Source organism: Strix aluco, chromosome 2 (genome assembly GCF_031877795.1).
Source record: "Strix aluco isolate bStrAlu1 chromosome 2, bStrAlu1.hap1, whole genome shotgun sequence".
NCBI lineage: Eukaryota > Metazoa > Chordata > Aves > Strigiformes > Strigidae > Strix > Strix aluco.
The window spans coordinates 42416293-42428749 of record NC_133932.1 but is presented as its reverse complement, the minus strand read 5'-3'; the positions used below and the strand labels follow the sequence as shown (position 1 = coordinate 42428749).

At 36.8% G+C, this 12457-nt stretch overlaps 1 protein-coding gene across 5 annotated transcripts in view; it reads left to right on the top strand.

The window, feature by feature from the left end:
- USP9X (ubiquitin specific peptidase 9 X-linked) overlaps positions 1–12457 on the top strand; it is a 107359-nt gene that overhangs the window by 73072 nt on the left and 21830 nt on the right. For 4 of the 5 annotated variants that reach the window (XM_074814522.1, XM_074814523.1, XM_074814524.1 and 1 more), the window contains 5 exons: positions 3009–3175; positions 8190–8298; positions 8889–9035; positions 9152–9298; positions 10101–10323. In XM_074814522.1, coding sequence (XP_074670623.1) covers positions 3009–3175; positions 8190–8298; positions 8889–9035; positions 9152–9298; positions 10101–10323 — 793 coding nt within the window. The remainder of the gene's footprint in view (positions 1–3008; positions 3176–8189; positions 8299–8888; positions 9036–9151; positions 9299–10100; positions 10324–12457) is intronic. The other variant, XM_074814526.1, reaches the window with a different exon arrangement.

The following is a 12457-nucleotide window of genomic DNA, read 5'->3' as shown; positions in this document are numbered from 1 at the left end:
AAAAGGTCTATTCTACAGAAGTTGATTTAAAGCATATGTGCAGTCTAGAATGCGAAACGAGCTAACTGATTGGAAGTTAGCACTGAAGCACTGGTAAAACAAAATAATTGCTAATCCTGCATATTTTTTTTTTACTCTTATTATGTAGATATATAAAGCATCTTCATGGTTTCACATGTAGTTTACACATGAGCTGGAGCTTATATATCAGTATGCTATCACACACCTTGTGTTTAACAAATGTTGCTGAAAGTTATTGGAAATAGTGATCTGCATTTGGACAATGAAGAATATTTTTTTGTTTTCTAAACATTTTCTCTTGCTTGTCTTATAAAAAATCCAGTTTAGTACTCATCAATACCTGCATGAGAGTAAAAGGGAAAGAAATATATGAGGAGGTTTTATTCCTGGTATATTAGCTGTTGTGCTTAAATGATGAATTAGGGGAAGAGTATTTACTTCAGCAAAATGCAGCACCTCTCCATTTAGCTTACATAGTGGTATAATGGCATCTGCTTCTATTGCTATGAGAGTGACTTCATGAAATAAGCTGGGGTTTTGGGGGAGGGTGGTGGAGTCTTAGTTTGTTTCGGGATGGGTGGGGGTTTTTTTGTAGGTGATAAACTAGCATATCAAACGTGGTTTAGTTAGCGTGACAGTCCAGGCACATGAAGATGTGCCCTTATATCTATACATTAGATGTTTTAAGAGCAGTAGTGTACTAGAGAAAATACACCTAAAGGAAAATATACCTAAATGCTCTTTTCTGACATTTTTCTGGGTGAAAATCGTACTGTTATATTCTGTAAAAATACTTTCAAACAGCTGAAGTTTTAAAATAGACGAAATTTAAGCTATTTAAGCATTATCAGTCATCCTTCAAAGATTTTTTTTTTTGTGCGGTGGTGTTTTTTATTCTTACTGACAGTTATATGGACATTTGTAATAAATGGCAGCTGCATTTGGTTTATGCTAGGCAAGAGGGAAATAAAAATTGAAGGGGAAAATTGGAAACTAAAGAGAGGAAGAAATTGCAGAAGTAATAAGAAGGGGGAGTAAAGTACTCTTTGTTAAAATAACGTTAAAAGAGGGGAAAGTATTGCAGAAATAGAGGAATATGATGCAAGACACATTCTTAAATTCAGAGAACTGCATTTGGTTGTACATGAGAGGAAGTAACTCCTATGGTAGTTTTACAGAGATTTTTGAATATACCAGTGACTAGCAAACACTGACTTAGACGAAAAAATATTTTAAGAAAATGCTTTTAATTTTCTAAGTTGACCTCTAAACCTTCGACTTCTAACTCATAGGTTGTAGGAGCATTGCTAAGTCTGTGGGGTAGAGATTTATCATTAAATGTTAGTTTAAGAACAAAAGCAGACTGATTTTTGTGGAATCAGGAATTACATGTCAGGATTCTTAAAAACATCAAAGGCAACTATGGTAAATGTTTTTTTTTAAGATGCACTTCAGAGTAGTCCCATCAAGTATGAATTCTGAAGTGCAAGCACTTCAAGAAGCTTCTGAACTTAACTGGTAAATTCAATTAAACTTTAAAGACAAGATAAATTATTTTTGGAGCATAACTCGATGGAGTCTTTTCTGCCTCCCGCCTCAAAAAATTCTGGTATGGGAGTACTCTCAGAGTTGAAGAAGACTGTGTGCAACTTTTGGTGGTGTCAAACCACCATTTCTTTATTAGCTGAGAGAAGGCCCATACCCACCGGAAATACTGCAAGTGTGCTGCTTGTACAGACCCATCAGCTCTTGGTCCCTGAGTATAGGGAAGACCTTCGTTAAGTATAAAATGCACTTTGCCTTTCTACTACATCCCTGCACCCATGCAGAAATAACTTTCTTTTCTAAACATGTCTTCAAGTGCAGAACAGGTACAGCCCTGGACTTGTTGAAAGCATTCTGCTTTTGTTTTCGTATCTTGAGATGTGTCAGAATCACCACATCCTCCCGCTGCAGTGGTAGTGACAGTCTCTGATTTTTAGCTGTTGTGCAAAGACAAAATAGTGTCTTGCCAGACTGAGATACACTCTGTCCTCTTCTGCTGCTGTTTACAATTAGTTACCTCTTCTGCATTGTAATCTCTTCTTTCTACTTACTTAGTCTTGATACCTTTCCATATATAAAACAAATACTTACTTTATGCCCCTGGTTAATGTTGCTAACCTGCAGCCATGATTACTGATTAATTAAGATTGAAACCTGATCACATTCAGTTTCTTCAGAACTTCTTCAAGCTAATTAATTTTGGCTTAGATGGAGGAGAGGGCTTGCTTTTATTGTCAAAGTATTTGCTTTGGAAAAATGTACCAAACTCAGCTCGCTTGATTCAAGTATTTAACTGAAAAAGTAACCTATGTACCAATTAGAAATACTGTCCTTTCCTATTTCAAAAATCACCACAGCAACTATGTTTGAAATTTGGTTCAGCTGTTTCATGATTCTGAAAAATAGTGAAGTGCTGAATAAATTCTAATGGTATTAAGAAGCTTTTGGTCAAATAAGTTTTGAGTATCAGAGCTTTGAAAACTGGACTTCTTGATGAATTATACATCATTATAGCCTTTTTCTGTTTAAGTAGTAGCTATTTCCAAAGCTTTAAACTCCAGGTTCTGAGTAGTAAAGAAAAACATATTATTTAAAAATCAAACAAAACCCAAATACAAGGCAACAAAAAAAATCCAACAGTACTAACTGATACAACTTTTGTGTAACAAGCCTTCCTATTTAACTTCTAGCTCCTTAAGTTCATGCTTGGAATCCTCCTTTGAGAAGCGCAGTACCGGAAGTTCAGGTCATCCTACATAGTGCTTTGAATCACATCTGAGTGGAGCGTATAAAATACTTGGCACAAATAATCACTTAGGATACAAATTTGTGGTTTGTGTTTGTAGTTTGTGTTTGTATTTAGTGTATATACCTTGGAGCCAGTTGGGTTTCACGGGATTTTTTTCTATACCCACTTTGTGCTCTCTTGTTTATTTTCACAGACAAATGCAGGAAATGAACCAGACATGGAAGATGAACAAGTTTGCTGTGAAGCATTGGAGGTGATGACCCTGTGTTTTGCTTTGATTCCAACGGCTCTGGATGCGCTCAGTAAAGAAAAAGCATGGCAGACGTTTATCATTGACTTGCTATTGCACTGTCACAGCAAGTAAGTTTTGGTGGTGGGGTTTTTTTTAATCGCATATATTATTTTACAATTCAAAATTAATATAAAGCTTATAAATGCAGAGCAGTGACCTGTAATTTAAGTGATTTTTTTTTTTCTGCAGTCATCTTACTTTATTGTTTAGCAATATATATATCTGTAATTTGGATACCTATCCTAAAGTGGTAGCTCTATCAGTCCCAGTCTTCTTTGTACTCATAAGGAGGATATTGTCAAGCCAGATGGATGCCTTGTAATGTGCTACTGATGGCTTTAGAACAACTTATTTAGAATAAAATAATAGGTACTTTGTTTTTCAGAAGTTATGTGAATGCTTGCTACATTAGAGTATTTAAGTGACTTAGGTATAGAAGAACTTTCCTATACTTTTTCTGGTAAGTAAAGACAAGATACAGTAGTAGCAGTTTGAGGAGAGGGGGAAGTTAAGATTTAATCTTGTGGTTTTCTTACATTAGAGTGCTACACTTGAGACTCTTCATGTGACTCACATATAGAGCTGTCACCTGATGCAGTAGCAGTGTCTTGGAGGAACTCTTAGTACTGTTGGGGGACAGATGAACAGGGAAAACCAGCAGAAGCTGCCAAGAGCAATGTGTGGTTCAGTTGCCCTGCAGTCCTGCCATAGAGTTCAGGCATCTCTTGTTATCTCAAAGCTATTCCTACAGATCTCCCTAGGCAGCATCTGCACAACACAGCATCTGTATGATGTGTATTTTGTGACTTTTAGCCCATCTGAATTTATAATGTGAAGTATTGGGGTGTGTATTTTTAGAAACCATCCAGGTGGAAAGTTTTTGTATGTTGTTACTAAACTTAGTTACCTGTGCTTTGAACTGTTCCTAAAGATTTAATTCTAGTTTTGTAAGATATCTCCGCTCTTGTTCCATGAATACTTAAACTTTTCTTTGAGAAATGACAGAGATCAGAAGTTAGTGAAGTTGTCTAAGCCTTTCAGTACATTTTAAGTGGAGTCAGACTGGCACTCTCAGGTGAATGGGGTTGGAATTTCAGCACCATGTTTTGGGTTTTTTACTTCTATGGATAAAACAGTCTAAAAGGTCTTATGTTGAGGAATATTCACCATGACAAAAGGACCAATAGTATTATCAGAGTATCTCTTTACAATGAACTATTTGCAGACATTGGTGAAACTGGAGTGTTGTTATTGGAATCCCACAAGCTCTATTAGTTTGCAACCTGTGGTATAGGATGTTGAGTTTTCAGCTTCACTGAAGCATGTTATTATCAGTTTTAGAGAAGTTTAACAAAACATGCTGACGAATGTATGTTGTAATTTTACATGTTAAATGACACAAGCTGTCCTTCACTATTTTTGGTAACTTTCAAGGCTGATGAGTAAGAAATCACTAAATTTTATTTTTAAAACTCTCAACAGCTGATATCAAGTTACTATTTTGACATTAAGTGTATGTTGGCCACATGTCAAATTCAGAGTACCAGTACAGCTGAATAGCATGTGTTGCCCCATTCTTTGATTTTTTGATGTAGGTCTGAAGATTTATCAGATTTGTGGCTTTTTTACATGATCTTAATTGTACAAATATAAGTAATGGGTGATAGTTTTTATAATAGATTTCACTGTAGTTATCTGGCTTTCTGGCATTGTATTTGGAATTTAAGTGACATTTCTCAAGTGTTCACTGGCATTTGTTTATATATCAGTTAGACTTTGGTATTAAGACTTGTTACCACTCTTTCGGTCTTTGAAAACTGCAGATGCTCTTTGTGAGGATTTTTCTGTTCTGGTCATATTTCCTTAAGGAATTGAACTACTGGTTCAAATCAGGAGCTTCTAAATCTATAAATCTTAAACATTTCTGAGTTGCATTATGCAGATTCCATCTAACACAGTTCGTGATGGAGGCAGAATGTCTTTTCAACAAAACCTATAGTCTTGATTTACAGATGGGAATATCAGTCATGGTTTTGCTAGTCTCTTCCAATGGTTATTCTTCTTGCTGATAGGGGCTTTGTTGACTGAACTTGAATCCCAACTATTTCATATTGTTATGCCTAGGGAATAGTTGACTGTTGTACTTTTCTTCCTAAGATACTGGAAGAAACTAGATGTGTCCCCAAGCTGGGGCTTCTCTTTCCACATGTTTTGTTAGCATGTTAGCCTAAGTCTGAACAGCAGTGGCTTAATTCCCCAGCTATGTTAGCTTTTTGCCCTTTAAAAATAAGAATAGCGTTAATGGGTGGGGCTTGTTTGGTTTTTTTTGTCAGTGGGGATAAAATTTTCAAGGGCTTCTCTTACCCAAGTGGACTGCTGTTCAGCTCCTTTTCTCTGCTTTATTTCTCCACTAGATACTATCAGTACAAGAAGCTAACCATTGATCTCTTTCCTCTCATGTTTGTAAAACTTATGATATATATGATAATCTCACTTAGAATGCAACTGTTCATTATTACATGATAGAACAGCATAAACATGAGTAGAAACAAAGACTGCTTTGAAATTGAAGATGAAGTTGACCTAAGCTAAAAAAGAAGTTTCTCTCCTGAATTAATGTGGAAACAAATTAGTGTTTACAGTGCAGAGAAGGTTTAGCAAATACCAGACAGAATTCTGAATATCTTTCCATTTTCAACTATTGTTCTCTAATCTCCTCTCCTCAATCAGAGAACAATGTGAGCAAAAATATGCATGTGAGAAAATGTTTTTGGTGCACCATAAAAGACAAGGAAGACGATCAAGTTCAGATTTAACAAATATGATCTCTCTGGAAAAAATCAGATGGATTGGTGGGTTTTGTTTGTTTCTTTCAAAGGTTGATGGAACTTCTGCAGTTTCCTCATAGCATAACCATGCTACCTATAAATTGAGAAACAGAATGCAACATGTTTAATACTAAATACTAGAGCAGTTCTTACTACCCAAGGTAATTGATTTTATAGTGGTGACCTCTGAATACAAGACTGACTTAGTCAACAGCAGATAGCAGAACAGTTAGTCCTAAATGATGCTGGAACCCAGAAATATTCTGCTGATGGCTGCAAAGTGTTTGGTGGCCACACATGTGGCCCATACAAATAAAAATTCTTATTGCCTGTGTAAAGCAATGGTACTTATACCCATTAAAGAGGTTGACTTCTGTTAACTAAACAGAAATCTGTATCCTGGAGCTGTCAGTAGGAGGGGATTCAGGTTGCCTGCCTTAGTGGAGGCATTTGGCCTCCAGCTGTTTCACCGTGTGAGTTAATCATGCGACTTGTGTCCTATCTGCCAGCTCTGTGCTGTTGTCATGGTGTCTAACATGGCACTAGATGCCTGTGTTTAGGCAGCTGCATCCCTCCCATGGTTCCTTAAGAGCTCTTAGATGGTTATAGCCTCATGAAAGTACAATACTTTTGTTCAAATACTGCATACTATGAGACATGACAGTGTGAAGTATGTGTTTCCTTGGTCACACTTCTCACTTTAGGAAAACACCACCTTTATCTATTTCATTCTGCCTTTGAGTGCCTGAACCTGAGGAGTGTCTGTGTGATGTGTCCCGAGCAGTTGAAGGGTTGTATGTTAAAGAAATTTCTGGGAGAAGTTTTATGAAAACATTGGCTCAGCAATCAGATCCCATAAAATGTCAATTATTATTAAGAACCAAATAGACCCCCTCCACCCCACAGTCTTCTGCAACTCAAAGCACTGTAGTAGAACTTGCAAAGATCAGAGAAGGGTGACAAGGGAGATCAAAGCTCTGAAATTACTTCCATTTGAGAAACAGCTGAATAGCTTGGGGCACTTCGTACTGGAGAAGAGATAAATGATGGGAGGAGAATACCACAGAGACCTTTAAAATCAGAAGTAGCAGAGGGAGAATAAATAGAAAACAGTGTTTCTTTGTCAAGAAGTTCTTGAGCATAACATTTAAGCAGTGTAAACCTTCAGTTTGGAAATAGTTTGAGGGGTTCTTTCATGAATTTGTCCAGTGAGAGCTATGAAATACTGCTTTGGGTAGTCTTCCTGAACCACAAATTGTTAGAAGCTGAGAGAACATTCTGGAGAAGTGTCACTGCATGCTTCCTTCTTCTTGTGCACTTTCTTAGGTGTGTAACAGAGGTGGGGTGCTCAGCTAGGTGCATCTTTACTCAGTCCTCATGGTCATTCTTGCATGTCTTTGAAGTACAGTTAACTGCACGTGAAAGAACTCTGAAGGGAATAGGATTCTTTCATATGCTTTCCACAGTGACCTCATGGGCAGAAAGCAATGACAACACACCAAAAAGACCCTGTGAAATTCAGTTTCTTATATGTTGAGATATTTTCATAAAGCACAGCATTCATTTGTATTCTCTCCCCACCCAAGCGGAGTTGTTTCTAACAGTTTTTACAATATATAATGCTCAGATAATTAGTCTTACAACTTGAAAGAATAGGGTTTGCCTTAATTTTTTTTTTCCTTAAGAGCTTATCCATTCCCACATTATTCCAGTAGTTAGATTGAGTTCTTATATGGAAAATTTCCTTTAATTCTAGCCACTTCAATTTTTAGGGGGTCATCTTTTCTCATTTCTTACTAATGATAAATTTTGATCACTTCATAGATGTTCAGCAAACTGCTGTAGTGATACATAAGAGCAGTATTACTGGGGTAGTTCTGTTTTGTCTTTCAAGCCCAACTGGTGCTTGATTAGAAAAAACAAGACGTTTTTTAGGGTTGCAAATTGCTTGTGTTATGCAATATTTGCTGGCAGTTGTGAAGGTTTAGTGGTTACGTGCTGATAAGTTTCTTTTTTTTTTCTACCTTTAAATATTTGATTTATGGAACAGGTTTGTAATAGTAATTCATGTGTCTAAAATTTCACTGCAAGGAGAAACAATGTGATACGTAGTGAATAATTAAAGTATTCCCATTTCTTATGTGCAGTTTTAGAAAATGACATTAAGCAGATAAGCACAAATTTAATTATTTTTTTGTAATGTCCTGTTTGGATAGGGAGATTGAATTTAATGATTCTATTAAATGATTTCCAGAACTGTTCGTCAGATGGCACAGGAGCAGTTCTTTTTAATGGCTACCAGGTGTTGCATGGGACAGAGACCTCTCCTTTTCTTCATTACCCTGCTGTTTACTGTTCTAGGGGTAAGTGTTTAGAGGTAGAGGCTTGTACAATGTGAATTTCTGTGAAAAGTAATAAGACAGAACATCTACAAGAAAAGGCAAATTGCTATTAACAACAGTCACTAAAATATGGATTCCTTTTGACCTATAGGCAAGCAGCATAGTCGATTTCCATTTGACTTTAGATGAGCGCGAAAGGGACTTTTTTGCGTTTTCTGATAAGAACATGAGCAATAAGCTTTAATATATGCATTTGATCTTCAGTGAATGCTAACCTTCAAGTGAAAATCATGAACAGATTACATAGATATCTTCAATTATTGTCTTTTACTGGGCCTGCTAGGGGTTTTCAATTCTGCATCCTTGTGGTTCTCTTTGAACATTTGATCGCTTCACTGTTTGTTTCCCATTCAGGTATAGAAATAGCTACTAAAATAGTCCAGAAGTCATTAATTAACAGCTAAATACAATTGTAAACTTCTAAAAGGTTAAAAATTACCTTACATTTCTTTTCTTTCATATTTACTGTCAGTTTTAGGTAAAATATGTTGTGTGGCACTGTAAGTAGAAGCGTGTATGAATTCCTTATCATTTGTTTTTGGTTTACGTAGAGTACTGCAAGAGAGCGAGCTAAGCATTCTGGAGACTACTTCACACTCTTAAGACATCTTCTTAACTATGCTTACAACAGTAATATTAACGTACCCAATGCTGAAGTTCTTCTCAATAATGAAATTGACTGGCTTAAGAGGATTAGGGTAAGTTTTAGGATCAACTTATTTCTGATAATCAGCTTTTTGCTGCTTTGTTGTACAGTTTTAAGCTTTCTAAATGTATATTATTTAGAGTATTCTAACTTTCTCTTAAATGGCAGGATGAAGTAAAAAGAACAGGGGAAACAGGTGTTGAAGAAACGATCTTGGAGGGTCACCTTGGAGTAACAAAAGAGTTGTTAGCATTCCAGACACCTGAGAAGAAATACCATATTGGTTGTGAAAAAGGAGGTGCTAATCTCATTAAAGTAAGTCCAAGATTTTTGACCTGTGGAGGGGTTTTTTTTTTAGTTTTTTGGGTTTTTTTACTATAAACAGGTAAAAAGAAGCTTCGCACCTTGTGGTCTGTAACCATAAAAGGTCCCTATTTAACTGTTTGACAAGGACTTCTAATTGGAGTGTAATGTTGTCTTTAAAAATGTTACACATTTTATTCATAAGAGTACTTAACGTTCCCATTTTTCGGAACCACTGTGTATGGAGTTGCTGTGACCTCGTGAGCTGTTATTCCAAGACTCTGCAAACATCGCACAAGGATAGAGAGCTAGATACAGTGTAGTCCTGTACAGGACTGCTTTCTTTCATTATCCCTGTATTGTCTTTTCTCCACATGTTCTCAATTAGTGCTATTAATGTTCATGGCAGGTTTGAACAAATGCATGACATCTGAGTGTCTCTATAATCAGACATGTTTTCTTTGTACCTCTGATATTATACAGCAGGAATGTTGTTGGGTTTTTCAACACTAATTGATAAAGAGCTTTGTAGATAATACTGGTTTGGCAAAAGGAAATTTTTACCAATCAAGAATAATACAGATTTATTTTTAACTTGCAGTGGGGGGGTGGGTTTGCAGGGAACCACTTCAGAATGGAGTTAATTCTGTTCTAAATTTAAAAGCTCATTATGGTGTTGCTCTCAGTTTTAATTCTTGGGTTTTTTAAGTACTCCTCTGGTTCTCAGACATTAATTTATGTAATAACTCTTATTGTGTTATAAAATAGTGTGCATTTCTATGGTAACAGATTATTTTTTTCTTTTTTTTTTCAGGAGTTGATAGATGATTTCATCTTTCCGGCATCCAATGTTTATCTACAATACATGAGAAATGGAGAATTGCCTGCTGAGCAGGCCATACCAGTCTGTAGTTCACCAGCTACTATTAATGCTGGCTTTGAGCTACTAGTTGCACTAGCAGTTGGATGTGTGCGAAATCTCAAACAGATAGTAGACACCTTGACTGAAATGTATTACATAGGTACAGCAATCACTAGTATGTAATATTTTTAATTACCTATTTTCTACTTTTTAATGTATATAATGTGTAGGTTTTGTTTATATTATCAGCTGAACTAGATGCTGAGTTTTTTAGTTTGTGGTTTGCTTGTGGCTGCTTTTAATGTTGGAAAATCAGGCTGTGAAAATACAGGAAAGTTTGTCAGTGTAGTCTTCATTTGTTCTTCTTTATGCAGTAGATGTACTGACTTGCACTACATGGTTGCATCCAAGTTCCAGCCTGTCACTTACACAGTCTGACCCTTCCTACTCCAATTTCTGGCTACTCCCCTTTGTCCATACCAGCTCCCAGGAACCTCATTCTGTTTGTATCTTCTACTTTTGTCTCATCGTTTCAGGCTCTGCCTAACCAATCCCAGAACCTCATCAGGTATCTTTGGCTTAGTTTTAGTGCCAGTCTCTTGGTTGCTCACCTAATTTGTCATCGTTGTCCACACACAGACACAGGTCCACTGTCCTGTTTCCCTTTTTAGTTCTGTATTCATGCTCTGCTTGTCATAGTCATTTCTCAAATGTTTGTTCTCTCAATTTTGGCCTTGTCTCAACACAGCTGCACACTTTAAAGAACTTCCCCCTTCTCAATGGAGAAAGATTATAGCAACTTGCAAATGTTAGTGTTTAAAAAAATTGATAGTCAAATGAAACTTGGGTGTATTTTCACAAGGATGGCACAAGGTTCATACTTAACACAGATTTTGTTAGCAATAAAAAGCATCTAAGACTTTCTTAAAAATGAACGAACAGGAGCATGTTTTCTGCAGCCCTAAATGGGATAGCTAAACCATTTTGGCCGTAATATTAACAGGGGTGGAAGATGGGATGCAAGAAAAAAACCAACCCAAGCTCATATTGGAAGAAAGACTTGGAGAGTTGGAGTTGTTCAGCCTGGAGAAGGGGTTTCTGGGGAGACTTTATCGTGGCCTTTCAACACTTGAAGGGGGCCTATAAGAAAGATGTGGAGAGACTTTTTACCAGGGCCTGTAGTGACGGGATAAGGGGCAATGATCTTAAACTGAAAGAGAGATTGGATGTAAAGAAGAAATTCTTCATTATGAGGGTGGTGAGACACTGAAACAGGTTGCTCAGAGAAGCTGTGGCTGCCCCCTCGCTGGAAGTGTTCAAGGCCAGGTTGGACAGGGCTTTGAGCAAGCTGGTCTAGTGGAAGATGTCCCTGCCCATGGCAGAGGTTTGGACTGGATGATCTTTAAAGGTCCCTTCCAGCCCAAACTGTTCTGAGAGTTTAGTAAAACTATAAGCAACGAGAAATAGTATTCAGTAGTGGGAATTGTCTACTGCCTCTCACAATGGCTGTGCAACTTGCCCAGTTGGTGGTATCAGTGAGTCATTTGAGGTTTTTCAGTCTGTTCCTGTTTGGTTCCATCTCAAATGAACAAACGAAAAGGGAAGCTTTATGGTTTTCCCCTCTGCCTCATCCTTTTTTTCTTCACCCTTTTCTATTGGGAAGTAGTGTATTTGTCACCTCACAATTAGAAGGATTTTATGGCATTTCCTTCCACTGAAGTATTTGATAAGCACAATAGAACACCAGATCTTCATGGTTTGTCAGACAGAAGAGAGAACACATGTATGAACTGTGCATGCTTTGTGTTTCATATACCAAGTAAAGCTTGCTTGTAAACATGCATGCTCTCTTACTTTTTTACATCAGAGTTTTTTGTGTAGAACCACAGAACAACAGGTTAGCCTAGGAAGCCTGTGATTGTAAATGTACTCTGAAGCCATGTAAGAAATCTGAGGGAGAAGACTCAGGAGGAAAAAATCTATCACAAGTCATATAGATAGCATTCTCTAAAACTGTTTCCCATCCTGACAAGGAAAAATGAGACATAGATGAAATATTGTAATTTTAAAAGTATTATAAATTTATGAAAGGCTTATAAATTGGCTATATATTGTAGATTCATTCAACTAAATTCTTTGGCTAAGAAACTTGCTGGTATTGGGAGGACTTCTGTTTGATACATAAATGGACTGAATTGTCTGGCCACCTTTTTAGTTGAGCAATAGAAGAAAATGCTGTCATGTTAAGGTTACAGACAGAACTATTGTTCATAGAAGTTGTGTTGATTTTAGCAATTAAGTTTTCTGAT